The sequence below is a fragment of the Ornithodoros turicata genome, chromosome 4 (genome assembly GCF_037126465.1).
Source record: "Ornithodoros turicata isolate Travis chromosome 4, ASM3712646v1, whole genome shotgun sequence".
Classification (NCBI taxonomy): domain Eukaryota; kingdom Metazoa; phylum Arthropoda; class Arachnida; order Ixodida; family Argasidae; genus Ornithodoros; species Ornithodoros turicata.
The window spans coordinates 61,937,357-61,954,733 of NC_088204.1; the positions used below are offsets into that span (position 1 = coordinate 61,937,357).

The 17,377-nt window shown below is 44.9% G+C and overlaps 1 protein-coding gene across 3 annotated transcripts; it reads right to left on the reverse strand.

Moving 5' to 3' along the window:
* Positions 1-2,464: 2,464 nt before the first annotated feature.
* Positions 2,465-17,086, reverse strand: LOC135391665 (uncharacterized). Of its 3 annotated transcripts, XR_010422070.1 has the most exons (3): positions 15,952-17,086; positions 3,601-6,696; positions 2,465-3,543 (listed from the first exon to the last, which is right to left on the reverse strand). XR_010422070.1 is itself a non-coding variant. In XM_064622005.1 (2 exons), exons 1-2 carry the CDS (start codon positions 16,987-16,989, stop codon positions 6,691-6,693), a joined length of 1,044 nt encoding a protein of 347 aa, XP_064478075.1. In that variant the 5' UTR covers positions 16,990-17,086; the 3' UTR covers positions 2,465-6,690. The 3 variants fall into 3 exon arrangements, 1 of the variants encoding a protein (XP_064478075.1); XR_010422071.1 differs by lacking the exon at positions 15,952-17,086 and adding an exon at positions 8,593-8,840 and having other exon boundaries at positions 2,465-6,696; XM_064622005.1 differs by having other exon boundaries at positions 2,465-6,696.
* Positions 17,087-17,377: the final 291 nt, after the last annotated feature.

Consider the following 17,377-nt stretch of genomic DNA (forward strand, 5'->3'; position numbering starts at 1 on the left):
TACTCTTTGTGAATCGGGAGAATCTCCACGCTTGCACCCTTCGCGTGAGATGTCGTTTGGAAACAGACGCAGCGTTCCTGACTCCAGGAAAACTTCCTTCGAAAACCTCGATGTTTGATTTCGCACGCCTAGGGTACAGCTACAGCCAGACCCCAGACGAAGCGAAAGTTGGAAGCAGCTACATCACTAGCGGGTATCCAGATGAAGCAAGGAGTGTTCATGCTGTCCGTGATGCTCCTCGCATTTCACCGATAATGTGTACCTGGATGAGAACATCATGGAAGTGCAACTTGGATTGACACAAAAAAGGAAGTGTTCCACGAACAAAGGGAGCCAGCAACTTCGACAGTAAGTCACAATGTCTATGTAGTTTCCCAATCGGATCTGTCACTCTTGCGCGTGAGTAACTTAGCAGCAAAAGAAGAAATCGGTACAACATAACGTATCCCCTGACCTATGATTAATAATTAGATAAATAAAATACAATAAACAAGTAAAAGAACATGATGTCATTCATATGAACGTGATTTGCTTTTCTCGTTGTCGGACGCGTTATCATGAAACCTTCCCTGTTACTGAACCTGTGACTTTCGTCTCCTTTTCCGTGTATTCACACGAGCGACATCCTCAAGGAATATGCGAGTGGAAGAGAAAGCGAAAACACTGCTCACATTGCCGAAGTTCCGTTCCGTGTTATGTTGAGCATTCACACGGTGCGGAATATCGGGAGTGGCGTACTGCGCGTTTAGCAGACGACACCTAGCAGACGACACCGTCAGCGTCTTTTCCTGTCGTCTGCTACGGAATATCTTGTGGCTGTGAAGCAGGATATTCCCCTTGGTTAGCAGTGTACGTGAAGACACCACATTGAGCGCTTGCGCTCACGTGACACCAGAAAGCTATGACGCTTTTCGTATCCTCCCGCTTCTGGGGAAATGTCGCTCGTGTGAATACACGGTTTATGGAATGTGGCAGACATGATTGGTTTTCATGTGTATTACAGCTGCAGGCAGCCTGACAGGGTCAAGCACAAGTGGTAGGTATATTACTTAAATAATGTGTTTACAATTTTTGGACACAGAACAATTCGCAAACTCTGAACCCCGATCACTAAAAGGAAGAACTGACGCTGTTTGTGTGCTGGTGTTAGAAACAGGCACTATATACAAGCAGTACCTCTGTCCGTAACATAAGTGTGACATATACCCCCCCCCCCCCCCCTAGCATAAGCGCCATAAACCACTTCCCAGCTTCCTTTTATCTCGCTGTTTGTGAACTGTTTGTGTGTTGTAGGGCGCGGTTTTTGCGGTTGTCGTAGCCAACTTGAGGTGCACTTTTGACGTTCTGTGTTATGGAAGGACCAGGTGCTGCTGATCCAAGTCCCATCCATCCATGAAACGGCATCAAACAATGTAGGTGTGTGCACGACAATTTTGCTGAGAGACCTGTTTTCACACTAAGGCCTTTACGACGCCTCTGACAAATTAGGATCTTCCAGAACAGTGCTTTCTTCATCCATGATCAAGAAGTAAAGAGAATGACTTCATGGCTTCTACTGACATCTCACAGCTACATGCCAAGACAAAATAACTTGAAAGAAGGAAACGAAAAAAAAAGAAAAAAAAAGGTCCTTTTCAAGTCCACCCAAATGATTGTGCAGAGGCTGACAACAACAACTTTATTGTGAGATGATGAATGATGCTGATGCAGCGTTGAGATTAAACCCTTGTTTCCTTTTTTGCAATGCTATACATTACTGCTGGTTAAATGTAAAATGATGCACCTACCCCCAGACATTAAAGTGGCTACCAGAGATGTAGTGTCAATTCAACAGAAAAGCTGCATGTTCTACGAGGCACTGTCACATAAGCATTGGCCAAATTTGCTGTCCTGTGAGCTTTGATAAGATATGCCGTATACAGTAAGAGGCCTCTTACTGTAAAAGGGAGGTGCATTATTCGAGTAGTGGGGTCTGAGGCATGAGGGTCATTTCAGGATGTACTAACCCTTCCAGAATTTTACACTTGGTTGTGCCCAGAGATCGATCTAGGTCCCCCACAACACCCAGAGTTTTTTTCCTGTGTACCACTGTTATAATGTAACCGCAGCCCCAATTTTTTTTGCAACACCCCCCAAGCTTGAGGTTCTCGGTGAACTACTGACTGTGCGTTTGGAAAAGGTAGGTGAAGGTGGAACTCGTCTACCCCATGTTAATTAGCCAAAGTGCATGAAACCGTCCAGAAATGTAAGGAACACACAATTCTAGATTTTCATTGCAATTGAAGTACTTACAAAACTTTTTTTTGTGTGTGTTTTTTCTTTTTTTGTGAGTCCCCGCTTCAGATCCCGAGGGACGTTGCCAGTGTGGTGCACGCTGATAACTGTCTGTGCATAGCAAATAATAAATATCTGTGCATGAAGAGTTGGATGTGGACTTGTGCAATGGCTCTTGAATGGTCAACACTCAGTCAACACAGATTTATTCACATTTGCGTAACTTATTGCCTGTCATTATAATAATTATAATACATAGACAAAGGGTAATGCTCTGCCAAGGATCTCTGAAGTTACAGTCTTGAAAGCTGTTTTCAAAACAGTGGTGCTAAAAAAATTGGATCAATGACAGGTATCAAAATTTGTTTTTGCTGTATCAAGGCAGAACAATCTTCCGTGGGAATGACAAATTGTGGACATTCCCAGACAGATGTATCATTTACTATGATAACGAGGTGTAACTGTACCATTAGTGAGTTATGAAACATTACCTGAAATTATTTGACGTGTTATATCACTCACATGTAATGCCAACGATAAGAAGCATTACACTACCATTAAGAGTATAACTGTCACTTATGGCCAGGTAGTTTATTGCTCCTGCATATTTCTTTGCACTTCTCGGGATTACTGTGGTAACACAGGCTCTGTTTCTCACTTCTCAATTGGAAACTACGCAAGTCTGTTATGGTGTAGGTGTGAACAGGAAATGAGGCACACTAAAGATGATAGCCCTGATAGGACCGGGATGGAAAAACGTTGGCGAATCATGCGGACGACACACCCAGGTATCTGTCATCTGTTGCTCGGTCCAAGGAATCTCCAAACTCGGCTTGTAAACACCCAATAAGCAGTGAACCTGACGTAGCTGTAAAAAGAAATGACACTTTCCTACACACGTAGCACAGTAATTTCCTGATAATCATTCTAATTCTAACCAGGCCCTTGAGTTGCACAGTTGGATAGAGCCTTCGTAACTTTCATTGGGCATTCGTCGTGTGTGCAAACAACGGCGACAACTACGAAAATAAGGATGGCTCAACGTGCCTATCTATCGTGGGTACAGTAGGCGAAGACTGTGATCATCGCTGCAATACTGCCGTGGATACACCACCAGAAGTTCTGGCCGAAGACAGAGAGCTGGGAACAAAGTGTGATGCGTGCTTACACTGTACTTCGCCGTCATTGCACAACTCTGCCACTTTACCAGCACTGCAGCATATAACTACTCATCGGGTTCCTGGGGAGCACAGACACTTGGATTGTTTCCTGCGTCGTAGTGAATGTCACGGGATCAAGTATTGAGCACTCCGACCATGAACGTACCTAAAGCAGTGGTCCTGAGGCTCGTTCTGTTGCGCTAACGCAGCTGCGGCACGTGCATCACCAGCGACTTGCAGAGGAAGCGGATCCGTCGAATATGGGCCGTCATCAAACATGTATATTCGTCACGGGAGCTATTACTAAAGACATTTGAACAGCACGATTCGCCACTTCCGCGTTCCGAGTCCGCCATCTCCGTATGTGCCTTCGCCTTCGTCCCCCTGACCTTGCTCATGCAAGCTGCAAGCAGGGGAATGAACGTGTGTAGTATATTCTGCAAGCGCGGGTACTCCTCTGGCTCGCCGCGTTCTTATTGGTCAGATTCCTTGTGACGTTGCTAAAGATTCTCAGCAGGGAGTTCCGCTTGACGCCCGCATCCGTCGTCTGCTGTAGCGCCGCTTACACACGAATTATGCAAAAAGTATTCCGTCGGTCGGGATGGCACTTTCGGAGTCATGGTCAGTGAAGGACGGGGAATCTCATTTCACTGAGGTTTCAGAATCGATCTGTGGTCGATGCGACTGTCCCTTTAAAGTATCTCAGGAGGGGAATCACATAAAGCTCCAATAATAGGCTGGACAATCAAAGCTCCAAAAGACAAAGTAGCTAAAGAAAAATCTGAATAATCGGTTTCCATTGTGATGTGTACTACTATGTACAGTTCATGAATGGAACATGTTACTTCATTGCATTGCCTTCATGTGAGCACTAGAACGGGCAGCTTTCCAGGTTGTTGTTTTTGTGTTTTTCTATGCTGTTTTTTTTCTTTTTGTTGCAATATTAGCAAACATGGCCATAGTGACACAGAAACAGTCAAGGACAGGATGAGACAGCTACAATGCGACTGCTAGCTCTCAACTGATATATTTATTAGCAGACTCTGGAATATACAGTCAACCCTCGATTTATGAACACCCTCGGTTCCCCGAAAAATCGTTCATAAATCGAGGGATTCATAAATCGAAAATTCCGTTAACTGAGTACTATCGAGCAAATGGAACAGTATTTCCGAGTTGATATTTTGTTTATAATGCCATATATTGTGTAATTTTGCTTTTGACCATGCCTTCTGCTGTATCAATCAAACATAGAACAGACGTTAGCGCATTCACACTCTGCTTATTATGCAATACTAAATTGTTTAATTTTGCTTTGGACCATGCCTTCCGCTCTGTCAATCTTGGAAAGAAGAAATGTCACCACACTCGCACTGGACTGGTCTTGGATTTCCTCCGGGATTTTTAACCTCCGTTTATTAATCTCTGGGTGACACCGACCACTTCATTCATCTACTGAGGTCAGAAACACTTGGTCGCATCTGGTGCGACCTCGGAAAACATGTTTGTTGTTCGGATTTCGAGGGGTTAAGAACCGAGGGTGCAATACCTGGAAAACGTTTTGTCCGTTCAGGTGTCATTCACGCCAGACCACGGAATAATCTCTTTGAAGGTTTCTGTTGACCTCGGAACGATCCGTTCATAAATTGAGGGCAAAAACGCTGGGGAACTCCTAGTTGGTTCTCAAAAATTCCGTTCATTATTCGAATATCGAGGCTCATAAAACGAGGGAAAAATGGATGGAAAAAGTTTGGTTCCCCGTGCTCGTGTTCATAAAACGAGGGAATTCATAAATGGAAGGTTCATAAATCGATGGTTGACTGTACACGTATATGCTGTTAAACAAATGACAATTTAACCAACAGAATAATAGACAAGAAAAAGGGGTTATATATCTTCCCCTCTCCTCATTCTATTTCACAGGCAGCTCTAGTATAATTCTGAGTGTGCCCGTGCGTCCCCCTTGAGATCACGTATCTCAGACAGAAGCAAATCCAACAGCGGAGTGCTTGCACATGCAACTGTCTTGGATTTCTCTAACCACCACTTGTTTAAATGCAGCCTTGATCTCTGTGTTCTGGAAATTTATATCCAGGGTCCCTGCAATGCGTTGCCAAGTTTCTCGAGGGCATCAAAAGTCTGTCCTTGGCTACCTTTGTTTCACTATGGCTCTCAGATACAAACTACCCCAATTGAACACAGTAGGAAACACAGATTTGTAAATAGCATCTGTTGATTGCACTGTACATACCCCCCATATAAAGGATCATAGTGGATACTACATCTCGTGCGATAATGTCAGGAACACAAGAAAGCTAGATTTGAAACTACTCTTACGTTGTAGTAGTAGTAGTATTTGTGTGAAACTACGCAATTCCTGTCCTGCAGATAATTTAAACCATATGTTTCATCTGCCAGCGTGATGATCCCCTGAAAAGCAATTCTCACTTGGCTTGAACTACCGATTCTGAAACCTATCCCTGACATGTGTAACGTCAGGGAGGAAAACCAAGGGCAGCGGTGGAAAATACAAACACACACGAGCTATGTTCTCACTGTGTAACAGCTGCTCTGGCTACTAAAATCAACATGTTCCAAATTCCGACGAAAGCTAAGTAATAAAATTAGTAGTTAAATGTACAATACATAAACACTTGCCATAACATGACAGTATCCTTCCTGCATTCATGCCCGGCCATTCATTCCAAAGGAAGTACTGAGCTATATGATAGCATTACACACTCGTTTGACAGAACTTGAACAAGATTACATAGCACTCGATAAAGGTAGAGTGAACATAATGTGCAGCTTTCCATTCACGCTTATGGCCACAGCAGTAATGCATGAAGGCCACTGCTAAGTTGTGTTCTGTTTGCCATGTCTAAATGAAACGTACCTGACCTGATCCAAAGTAACCGTTCTGAGCCTGGAACACACAAAGAGAAAAACACAACGCACGCCGCAACATTAACAGATAGGCAAATGAGCTGTGGCGAGTTCCACCTTGGGACAAAGTCAACAAGTAATTCACCAAAAGTCAATGAGTGCCTGAAATGTAACATCCCTGACTGGTAGCAGGACGGTCCACGTTCAATTCCTGGTGCTAGCACCAACTGGCTTTTTCATGAATTATTTGTTGAAGTTTCCATGTGCTTGAGAACATATGAGCCATTCATCAACCACTCTGTCCTCATGAGGTGATGAGCGTTTGTCATCCCAGAGAGACTCCCTTTCTTGCATGTAACCTTACGGTTGCTCACCACTGCAGAAAAAAAGAAAAGAAAAAGAAAAAGGATTTAATGACAAGAAATGGATAGTCATGTTTACTTTATAAAGATTCTGCACAACAGAAAGAAGACTTTCGCACAGAAGGCTGTACTTCTTCAGGTCTAACATCAAGTTACAAAATTCCAGAATATATAAGACATGTTGTAAGGTAGCGAGCAAGTAGAGCGACGGTTGATACATATATAAACCAAATAAAAATAAAAATATACAAATAAAAATACAAGCACAGTATAATAATATAAAAGAGGGTACGACGCCATCAGTTTCAAGCAGACAAGGGATGAGTTGTGTAGCATAATACTTGAATGACCACGGCTGCTAGATAAGTATTTGGCACAAAAGGCATTCACGGGCGACACATTCAGGGAACAGTGCTACAGTGTCTTGTCAACTCATCCTTTGCCGGCTTGAAACTGATGGAGTTGTACCCCCTTTTTATTTTATTATATATGTTTGTATATCTATTTTTATGTCTGTACCATCCCTCGCTCTCTACCTTACAACATGTTTTATATATTCTGGGATTTTGTAATTTTCACGTTAGACATTAACAAGAGCAGCCTTGTGCACGAAAGGCTCGTCTCATTAAAATTTAGATGCTCTCAACAGTCTTCTTTGTGTTCTTTGTGTTGTGTCTATCGCAGGATACCTGCACATTGCTGTTCTACATACTGTGACTTTGCAGTAAGATTATGAACTTTGGATAAAAGGACTACACAGCACTGCTCAGGTATTTTTGCCTAGTGAACAGCATGTGCGCAGTATGCACACAGTATCTGTGCAGTAGAGTGCAAACCCTCACCCCCTACCAAATCTTTTTCTGGAGGCGGATATTGCGCACGGTGTGGGTGTTCAGATGTTCCTATAATGACATCTGAGAATGATCGTTATGATTTATGACTAAAGAACGTGCCATTTTCGCAAGCGTGTTGTTGTGGAACATTGAGCTGTATGTAAACATGGAGGTTGATGACAGTGTGGCGGACCATGGGCAACAAGAGGATGGACACGCCTCTGGAGCAAGCTCTCCTCAGCTCTACCGGCGCCATTTTAGCATGAGGCCACGATCGTCTGCCCGCTGGGACATTCCATCACCACCGGTCAGGGTTCATCCAGAAGAACACGAACTCCTCTACATTTGGTGACCCGAACAACGAACACCATGTTCGGCATAATTCGGCCCATCCCAAATTTGGCAACCTTCTCGCAAGTCCAGCACCGATTGCACGCTGCCGCGCCGCCTGGAAGCCCCTCTACCTCCGCTACAATAGCTCTGACACAGCATCCGATCGAGCCTGATGCTCCCTGCGTCTCCGCAACCTCACCGATCCAAACGCACTGAGGCTCGACTCCTTCGAACCGGCCTGTACTCGACCTGATGACGTTTTTTTCAACGGCTTCCTTTACTCCGCAAGACCACCGCTGTGCTATTGACGCCATATTGCGAAGTACACTCCTCCGGCGTACATGCGCTTCACAGCTACATCCATCCTCACTCCTGCCCGATGTTTACCGCACCCCGGCACTCTTTCACTGCCGGCCGCGACACTCGAGCCTCGCGCTCACCTGCCGTGGCAGCCAACGCCGCGGCCCGTTTCAGCCGTCGTCTCGGAATCTTACTACGGCTCGTACAGCCTAAACCTCACTGTCACCTAACCTGGGACTCTCAGAGCTTGGACTCCCGTGCCGGTCGCGGCACCCCAGGACCACTACTCCGACAGCGCCTCCACTCACTTCCCCGCTCTTCTCGGGCTAACGGGTCGTCGTTCCCGATGCTCACCAGCTATGATAATAATAACTGGGTGTTTTACGTCGCCGAGAACTGAGTCACCAGCTATGATCGTTCGCCAACGTGTGCCTTGGTATGCACCTGTTCAACCGTGCACGTCATCCATAGTCGCCCTCGCTGTCCTCCTCCAGTGAAGTCGTGGGTTTCTTCTGCTTTATCGGCGCTCCGTGTCTGAGGGGTGAGGGGAGTGATGTGGCGGTCCGTGGACAACGACGAGGACGGACACGCGCCTGGAGCACCCTCTCCTCAGTTCTACCGGCGCTGTCTTAGCGTGAGGCCACGATCAGCTGCCCGCTGGGACATTCCATCACCGTCGGTCAGGACTCATGTACAGGGACACCACCTACACCACCTTCTCTAGAGCAGGGGCTGGTCACACACCGTCAGTAACACTACCCAGCAAGTGAAATGTTAATCATTACGTCCCCTTACAATAATTCCTTCCCGGCGGTGTTCCCGGGAAGATTTTCTTCTAAAATTTTACCTAGCACCAGCTTGCTGTTTCCACAGGCACTGTGGAATAACAAGGAGATTCTGAGACACAAATACGACGCACACTTCAACACAGTTCAAGACAACATGGAGTATCTCCTGTACTCGCGTTTATGCATATTTCCCACGTCTGTTCTTGCAGTTAGCGTAGCGGCCGTGTCAACTTCCGGTGGTTCTGTTTGTGCAGCGCAGTAGAGTGCGCCGGCGTGGGTTCAATGTAGAAAAGAAGCGCAACCAGTGTAACATGCATACTCAATTCACTCGAAGCTTCTCTGCATATGGTCATTCGCCATTACACATGCCGTCGCGTGTATAAAGCATTTTTGGTTTATGCTTATCATTTTCTTATCGGTAAACGCATTCGTAAATTATCGTAAATTAAGGCATTACTAAATTAAAGCATTATCGGCAAATTAAAGCATTCTTATCGGTTTCCACAGCGAAGTGGACAAGAGTGATGTCATATGCAACTGGGACAATACTGTAACGCCCACCTGTCGTGCATGGCTGCATCGGTTTCAAATCCCACGCAATTTGATGCCTTACATATGATAAGATATTTTATCTGAATCATCGTTTTCCTTTTGTAGAAAGCTGTGCTGTGGTACAGTGGTATCTCGATGTCAACTTTAGATGCCTGATACAATGAGGACGCTTTAAGCCCTCTGTGGGCGTTCTCCCAGTTGGGGCCAGTTTCATGAAGTTGATCACAACTGCGTTCGGCATTCTTTTACCGGTTAATGCGCGCTACGCATCCCCGAAAGGGTTGTGCTGAGAGCTGCGGCTTTTCGACATCGTCCCCAATGCTTTATCGTTTCCCTGCTTGAAGATGACGACATCAGAAAGACGACTCGTGGGCTTCTCCGAAGCAATGGATTGGCGTTTCATGAACTTCGTCGATCTCAGCCCATTGATGGTGTGCTCTTTGTGCCACGTTGTTCCGAAAGTGACGTATGTTCTAGAATGTTCTCACGTGCTGTGTGAACTGTGTTACCAGAATGTTCTTCAGGCTAAACAACAATGCCCTTTAGACGGTGAAGACTTCCGAGAAAGTGGTACAGGCAAGTTAAGGCTGACACCGGTGCAAATAGGGAAACAAAAGGCGCAGTGTTGCAACTTCAAAGACGGATGTGATTTCTTTGGAACTATCGAACAAGTGAAGCAGCACTTTTTCAAGGAGTGTGCATTTCATGCGGTCACCTGCACTCGATGCCAAGTGAAGGTGCTCAGAAGGAAACAAGACGATAAGAAGGAGACTCACACAACGAGCGCTTTCCTGTTGCTCTTGTTTTCTTTCCGCTTAATTTTCTGTTCACCGAATGCAAGCGTTGCTTCAATTCTTCATTCGGAGGGCTTTTCTCGTAATTGTTCACTCAGGGAAATGAGTTATTATCGACGGGATTTCTTTGCAAACCCTCGTTAAGTTGGTCAGTAACATAGTCCTGCAATGTTTGCCTTTGGATAAAAGCAAACAAGAGTTTGTGCCTGCGTGCGTGAAAAAGAAAGAAAGATAAAAAAAAGTGATACACATGGTGTTATCAGGACTTGTAAATTCGCATAAATAGAGAGAACATCGTTGACCTGTCTGTCTATGTCCGCGTTTACAATCGCTGATAACATCGCATGTCTGAAGCATAGCAACTAATCGGTCTCTGCGCTTTGATCCGAGTATCAGGAGCCGTTCGTTTTGTTTCTGGGTGAGTATGCTCGTGGTCACTGATAATGTATCATTCTGTACGAACCATCCCGAAAGGTTTTCACTGCTCACAACATTATATAGATTAAATCTACGGGACTAGGGGACCCCCCGACCAGGGGAGGCGTGTACCCGTATCTCCGCGTTGGAAAATTTCAAAGTGAGTTAGAGAATTTAAAAATTAAAATCAACGACATGAAACAGCACAATCGCAGCAGTAACATTGAAATATGGGGTATGCCTTTTCTCGTTGGGGAGGAAATTTTGAAAATTGTGAATGAGGTTGCTACCATGCTTGAGGTTCTCCCTCTACTGAAGGGTGATTTTGATGCCATACACAGGTTGCCCGCGAAGAGGGGTGATCCTGCGCCCCCTATTATTATCAGATTTAAGGATAGGCAGCCCCGTAATAAGTGGCTGGGGAACCAAAGTAGGATAAGATCCGTCGGATGTTCTACCCCTGATAAACCGGTCTTTCTCTATGAGAATCTTACCTCCTATACAACAAGAAGTTGTTGTGCCAAGCACGTATGTCAGAAAAAGATAAAGGCTACACATTCCTTTTGGTTTCGTATCGGGCTTGTTCTTTTTCGACGTTCTGACGATACGAAAGCCATCCAAATAAGGTGCACTCATGATCTCATGTATCTGTAGGGCGTAGCTGTTCCTTGTTCTTAGAAGACAACCTAATACCCATCTGTTTTGTTAAAAATATCCTTTCCCTGTCTGCTTTTCTTTTTCTTTTTTCACAATATCAGTCAGAGTCTCCACGGAGACTCTGGCTACCATTGTATGTTTTGATACGCCTGCAATATGACCGTTGATATAATATTTGACTGTTCATAGTTTTCCTAAACACATTGATTATCTCAAGAATGTGATACAATGCCTGTACTTTACAGTATCGTTTGTTGCGCTTTCTGAAACTTGGACCAATCAAAGCCATGTGCCGCTCCTTTACTTAAACGGCTACACAGTTGAATTCAGTCATAGAACCGATTCTTATGGCGGGGTTGCCTGTATACTAAATGTGCCACCCCCTGCTCACATAGAGATGATCTATATATCAACAAGCCCCTGGTAGATACATTGTTCATCGAGATACCCAACTACCCGCTTTCGGTTAGCTACTTCCCAGGACGCCTCTTGTCATAGGGTTATTTATAGGTCTCCTAGCAGGGACCTCAATTTCTTCTCGTCGGAACTTAATGACCTTCTGCATGCGCTATCGTCATCTAAATTTAACACAATCATTCTTGGCGATTTCAACGTCGATCTTCTGAACGAAAGTTCCCAAACCATTACATACACGGAAAGCTTAAGCTCCCCCGGGTTTAAACAGTTGATTTCAATTGCTACACGCTTCGGTCTGTCGGGTCCGGGTTCTCTACTTTACCATATACTCACCAACCTTCATGACGACCGTTTGCACCATGGCGTCGCGGCGAGTGATATTTCTGACCACGAAATAATATATGTAGGCGCGAGCTCTGGCTCTGCTTCCTCTGGTTTCCAGCCACAACTTTCTTTCGTTGATTTTTATTTAGCAGGAATCCTTATAGCGCAGGTTACATCGAACTTTAACAATTTTGCTGATGTGGAAGAGAGGTTCAGTTACTTTATGTCTACACTCCAAGGCGCAATCGATAATGCGTCCAAAATAAGCACCCATATGATCGTCGCTCAGTGATTAAGCAGCCTTGGATCACGAAAGGGATTCTCAAAAGCATAAAGTATAAGAACAACCTGTATCGCAAGGTGAGGCTGTCGCTACAGAAGACTGTTCTCCGCAGTCGTTGTACGAGGTACAATGATCTCCTTGAAAACACGATCAAGCTATGAAATGACCTCCTATTTTGTTCTCAACTGGTGTTCCCTTCCCTTCTGTTTGTATATATTTCTTGTTTGTGAAGTAAATTTTTCAGCTGTGTTTGAGACTTCGTGTTGTGTCTGTCCCTTCGTGTTCCCTAGTCTCGGGGTTTTTACATTATGCACGATCAAGCTAGCGAAACGGGACTCTTTTCAGCATGCTACTGCTTGTTCCGCTGGCGACTCTAAGCAACTCTGGCGTACAGTTAATAGTGCTATATCAAGAAACAGTGCTTCCGACGCGCCTGGTTCGCGCCTTCTTTTTCATCATGACATACAGGTTATTGGTCCACCTGACATTGTAGGGAGCTGTTCAATGAGCACTTTTGTAACGTTGTAAATCGTTTCCACATAAGTATCGACGCTGCATCTCCACCACCCTTTCGCACGCTGAATAGGGACTCCTTCTTTCTTCTTCCCACTTCACCCGATGAAGTCCTTGCCACCACTCAATCAATGTAACTGTTGTCTCGCGACGTAAACACCCAATCATATATATATAATCAATCAATGTAACCACTGAAATCCTGTGGCTCTGATGGTACATCGCAGTATTCCTGAAGCGTTTTGCGAATTTGTTGGCAGAACCCCTTTTGGTACTTTTCAACGAGCTCTTTTCAGACGGTATTTTCCCACAAGAATTAAAACTAGAAAAGACCATACCGGTTCATAATCGAGGTGCTAAGTCAGATGTCTCCAATTTCCGACTTGTTTCCTTGTTCAGGATATTTAATAGGACCAAGTAAATTTGTGGAGGTCCGATACAATTTCAATATAATGTAGCACAAACTGAATAACAAAATGATTACACCACACAAGTCACACCTGGTTATCATCAGTCGGCAACATATTGGAGAAAATACTGTTGGTACGTCTAGAAGGGGGTATAGGTTTATTAAGAAAAAAAGCGAAAGGAAGCGTTAGCCAGGCAAAGAGCCGGCTTGTTGTTCCCAAAAAAAAAAAGGTGAAAAGGAAAAAAAGAAAAAGAAGGAAGAAAGAAAAGGAAATAAATAAAGAAAAAAAGAGACACTAGAACAACATCACATGCAGTTCACGAGTCTTGAGACTCAGAGAAAACTGAGGAAGCGGCAGTGACAGCCCACTGCTTGGGGTGCGGGATGGCGCCAAGGAGAGCGGTCAACGAAAAGAAGTTTTTCTTTTTTTAGTCTAAGCAGCTTGTCGCAGCCCCAGCGCTGCCGCCATCGTCATCCAGTTTCACGTGCGGGCATAACCCGCGTATAATAAAATCAGTTGGGCTCCTGCCACCAAACCAACCGGTTGTCTTTTTCTCTGCCCATGTCAGAGCCACGTGCAACACTGTCGATGTCTTCTGATTTTCTTGGAGTTCCTGTTTTCTGCCGGTTTGCTCCAGGCGCTGCAGAGTCATACTGTGTATCTCAATGACCATTGCTGCTTCTTTCATGGTTTTTTTTTTCTTCATCTTCCTTTTGAGCGGCGTAGCATAGCCAATGGTGGACTGACTTGTTGTGCCTGTACATAACTTTAACTTCATTCTCATATCTCACATCTAATGTTTGGCGTGTTACGGGGTAGTGTGCTGCTCCGTGGGGTAGTGTACCACACTCTCCGAGTCTCTTCGTCAGTTGGACTCTCGCCCCTTCTCCCTATCGAAATTGCTTGGTCCCTGGCCTAATCCAGCCCAGCAACGCTCTGCGCTCAAAGCTCTTCTGACATTTCTGGACACCATTGGACTTCAATCGTTATTGTGAAGGGGCTCGTGATTTTATTCCCCACATTCCCACCAGCAATGGGGCAGAGTATCGCCTGTGGCGATGAACCTCCCCACTCTCCAAAGCCAAAAATAAACTTGTTGTTGTTACCGCACCGGTGAATCACCGCACGAGCAGCGTAAAGCGTGTTGCAAAAAGAAAAAAATAAAGAGAGAGAGAGAGAGAGAGAGAGAGAGAAAGAAAGAAAAAAAAGTAAAAAAAAAACGAAAAGAGTGGAACATAGTACCCTCATACACCCTCGTACTCAGTTTCTCTGTCGAAATACACATCTTAAGCGCGCAAAAGGCGTGGGAGGTTTGAATAAAGGCAATTACGCAATGCGATTGAGAAAAAGGCAGGCTGAGGACAAAGTTGGCAATGTTAACTGGAGACGTTAAAACAACGTGTTTCTATAGGTGGTTGTAAATCCCTCTTTGAGGCATGTGAAATCCCGGATGTGTCATTAGATGTGATAAAAAGAGAGCTTGTGGAAGCCACATTAAGGGTTCAGGAAATTATATCAGCACGGAATATCAGTTTGTATCACTGACAGAGAGCTTGATAAGATTCAAAGCGCTCTCAGAGGGCGTGTGTCAAAACATGAATAAAGTGTGTTTTTGTACTTTATATTTTATTGGAAGCAGAAGTGCCTGTCCGTGTCTAGTCCTTTCTGTCCCTGTACCTTGGCAATCGTAACCAGTTGACTCTTACCACCACGCCGAAACCACCTTGTTACTTAACCTGGAAAATGTCGCGTATATACTCATTTTTAGGCGGTTATAGGCATATGCCCAAACATCCGTGCCCTGCAGATCCCCCCTCCCCCTAACAAAAACGACCAACACACAAAAAAGAAACGCCTCTACAGGCAGCGGTCCGCATTCAAGCGAGGGCTGTACGTAGCTTAGGTACCTCCAAAAAGGACGTTTTTGCAAGGCCCATTGTTATAGTTCTTCGATTTGTGTGAGCCACACTGACTTGCTATCATTCCCTTTGTAAATTCCCTTTTCGTAGCTCTTGCATGTGCATAACAACCAGATTTTTATTACTGGCAAGTACAAACTGCACTGGACGAAAGAGTAATTGATCGTGCAGGATAGAAATAAAAAGATAATGAGTTGACGTAGACCTAGCTGATCATGGCTGATGTACCTGCGACATGTAGGATGATAATATCCTCTTCGTGCCACAGGCTAGGGCGCCGTTCTTCGCACGGCCTGATATATGTGACCAACGATATATAGTTAAACCTACGGATTATCAACATCCTTCCATAAGGGTAACGGCAACAGTGATTGCGTTCTCGTGAACGAAGCTACCATTTCGTGCATCTTCCAGTTTGCAAAACTGAGGCCAGCCGAAGCCGCGATTGCGACTTGCGACTGGCCTATTGAAACACTCGGAGTTTTCCTGAAACCACTTTGGGACATCGATATACTTGTCGATATTCTTTGTCTGATCAGTTGGATGAACCAATATAAGAGTATAAGGCAAGAAGAAGGGCCATTTCAAGAGGGAGTCTTTGGGGCCACGACAAATATGCAGGAAGACACCTATGTGTATGACGCTATCATATTGTTTGAACCCAACATCTAAAGTTACAGAATAGCCACGCAAGACGAAAACGTCAGAATAAGTGCTGACGAACGGTACCTCCTTTGCCTCCTTCTCAAGCTTGTCGACGTCTTGAAGATGGAAAAAAGCAACGCTGCCTCCGTATCCTATGGGAGCCTGTGGAACTCTGGGCGTATTTCTCGCGCTACTCACTTTGTCGTCGGGCGACGACGAATCATTTTGTGTGCCTTTCGACATCGCTTCAAGTTTTTCGGAGCATTGTTTCCACCCTTCAATCGATCTCACTACGTTCTGAGCCACTTCTTTTTGCATTTCCACAAGAGTAGTTAGCCTCTCCCGGTTGAAAGTGACGGTGTTCCTGATTTCGGCGGCATTTACAACTTGGTTGTTATGTTGCCCTTCAGCCGAAGATAACGCTTCCGTAACACTGTGCAGGCTACTGGCCATGTTTGATACACCCTCTGTGGAGAGCCTATGTTCCTCTTGAATTGTGCGGAGTACCTGCGCACAATTCACAACGAACTCTTTCGTGGTGTCGATCCCCACAGTATGTGTGTTTAGCTGGTGTTCAATAGCGCATAGCTTTTCGGCCAGATTTACTAGTGAGGCGTTGATCTCTTTGCCAATCTCAACGACACTGCTGTCAATATCAACATCTTCCCTCGGTCTATTTTCTTCCCCGCACTGTCCTTCCATGTAATGGTTCACGACGTCTTTACGGAACACTGTGGCACAACACTTCTTACAAGCTAACGCGTGAAACTCACAGTCCTTCAAGAAGTGAGATTTCAATCGTTCCAGCGACCCAACGAAACTACATCCATGGTTGAAGTTGAAACAGTGAGCCTCTAGTTTCTGCAGGCGCGTCGTCCTAATTGGTAAAATAATCACTTCGCTTTGGAGAAACTCTTGCTTGTCGAGCGGACACCCGCGGTTGCTTCGAAGAACGCTCTGGTAACATACCTCACAAAGGGAATGGTAACATTCGAGCCTGAAGATCTTCTCAGGAATGACGGCGCACAAGTCACACGATATCGTCGACGGGAGATCCACAAATTGTAAGAGACGCAAGTCAAGGGCATCAAAGTGTCCCAGGAGGTAGCTTTTGGAAGACATCTTACAATCGAAAACGAAGCCTTCGATGAGTTTCCGACGGCGAGAAAATGAAATCTGGCACACACTGCGTGCACCTTTCTGTATCACTGAGTGAAGTCTGTCGCCACGCACTTGTACCGATAAGAACCGCGTGATTATTTTATCGGCACAAAGGGAAGCGCCTTATGTTGTATCATGGCCAAGGTAATGCCAGCAGCGAACCTTGAAATGGGGCGTTTTTTTTTTGTGATACGAAGTTAAAACGTGATACGTTTGATAAGTACGATAAGTTTGTGATACGAAGTTCGGACACAACGCACCGTCTATAATTTTACTCGCATTAAATAAGCTTGGAGGGAATGAAAAAAAAAATTCAGGAGGAGCAGAAATTTGGATTACAAGCCGTGGG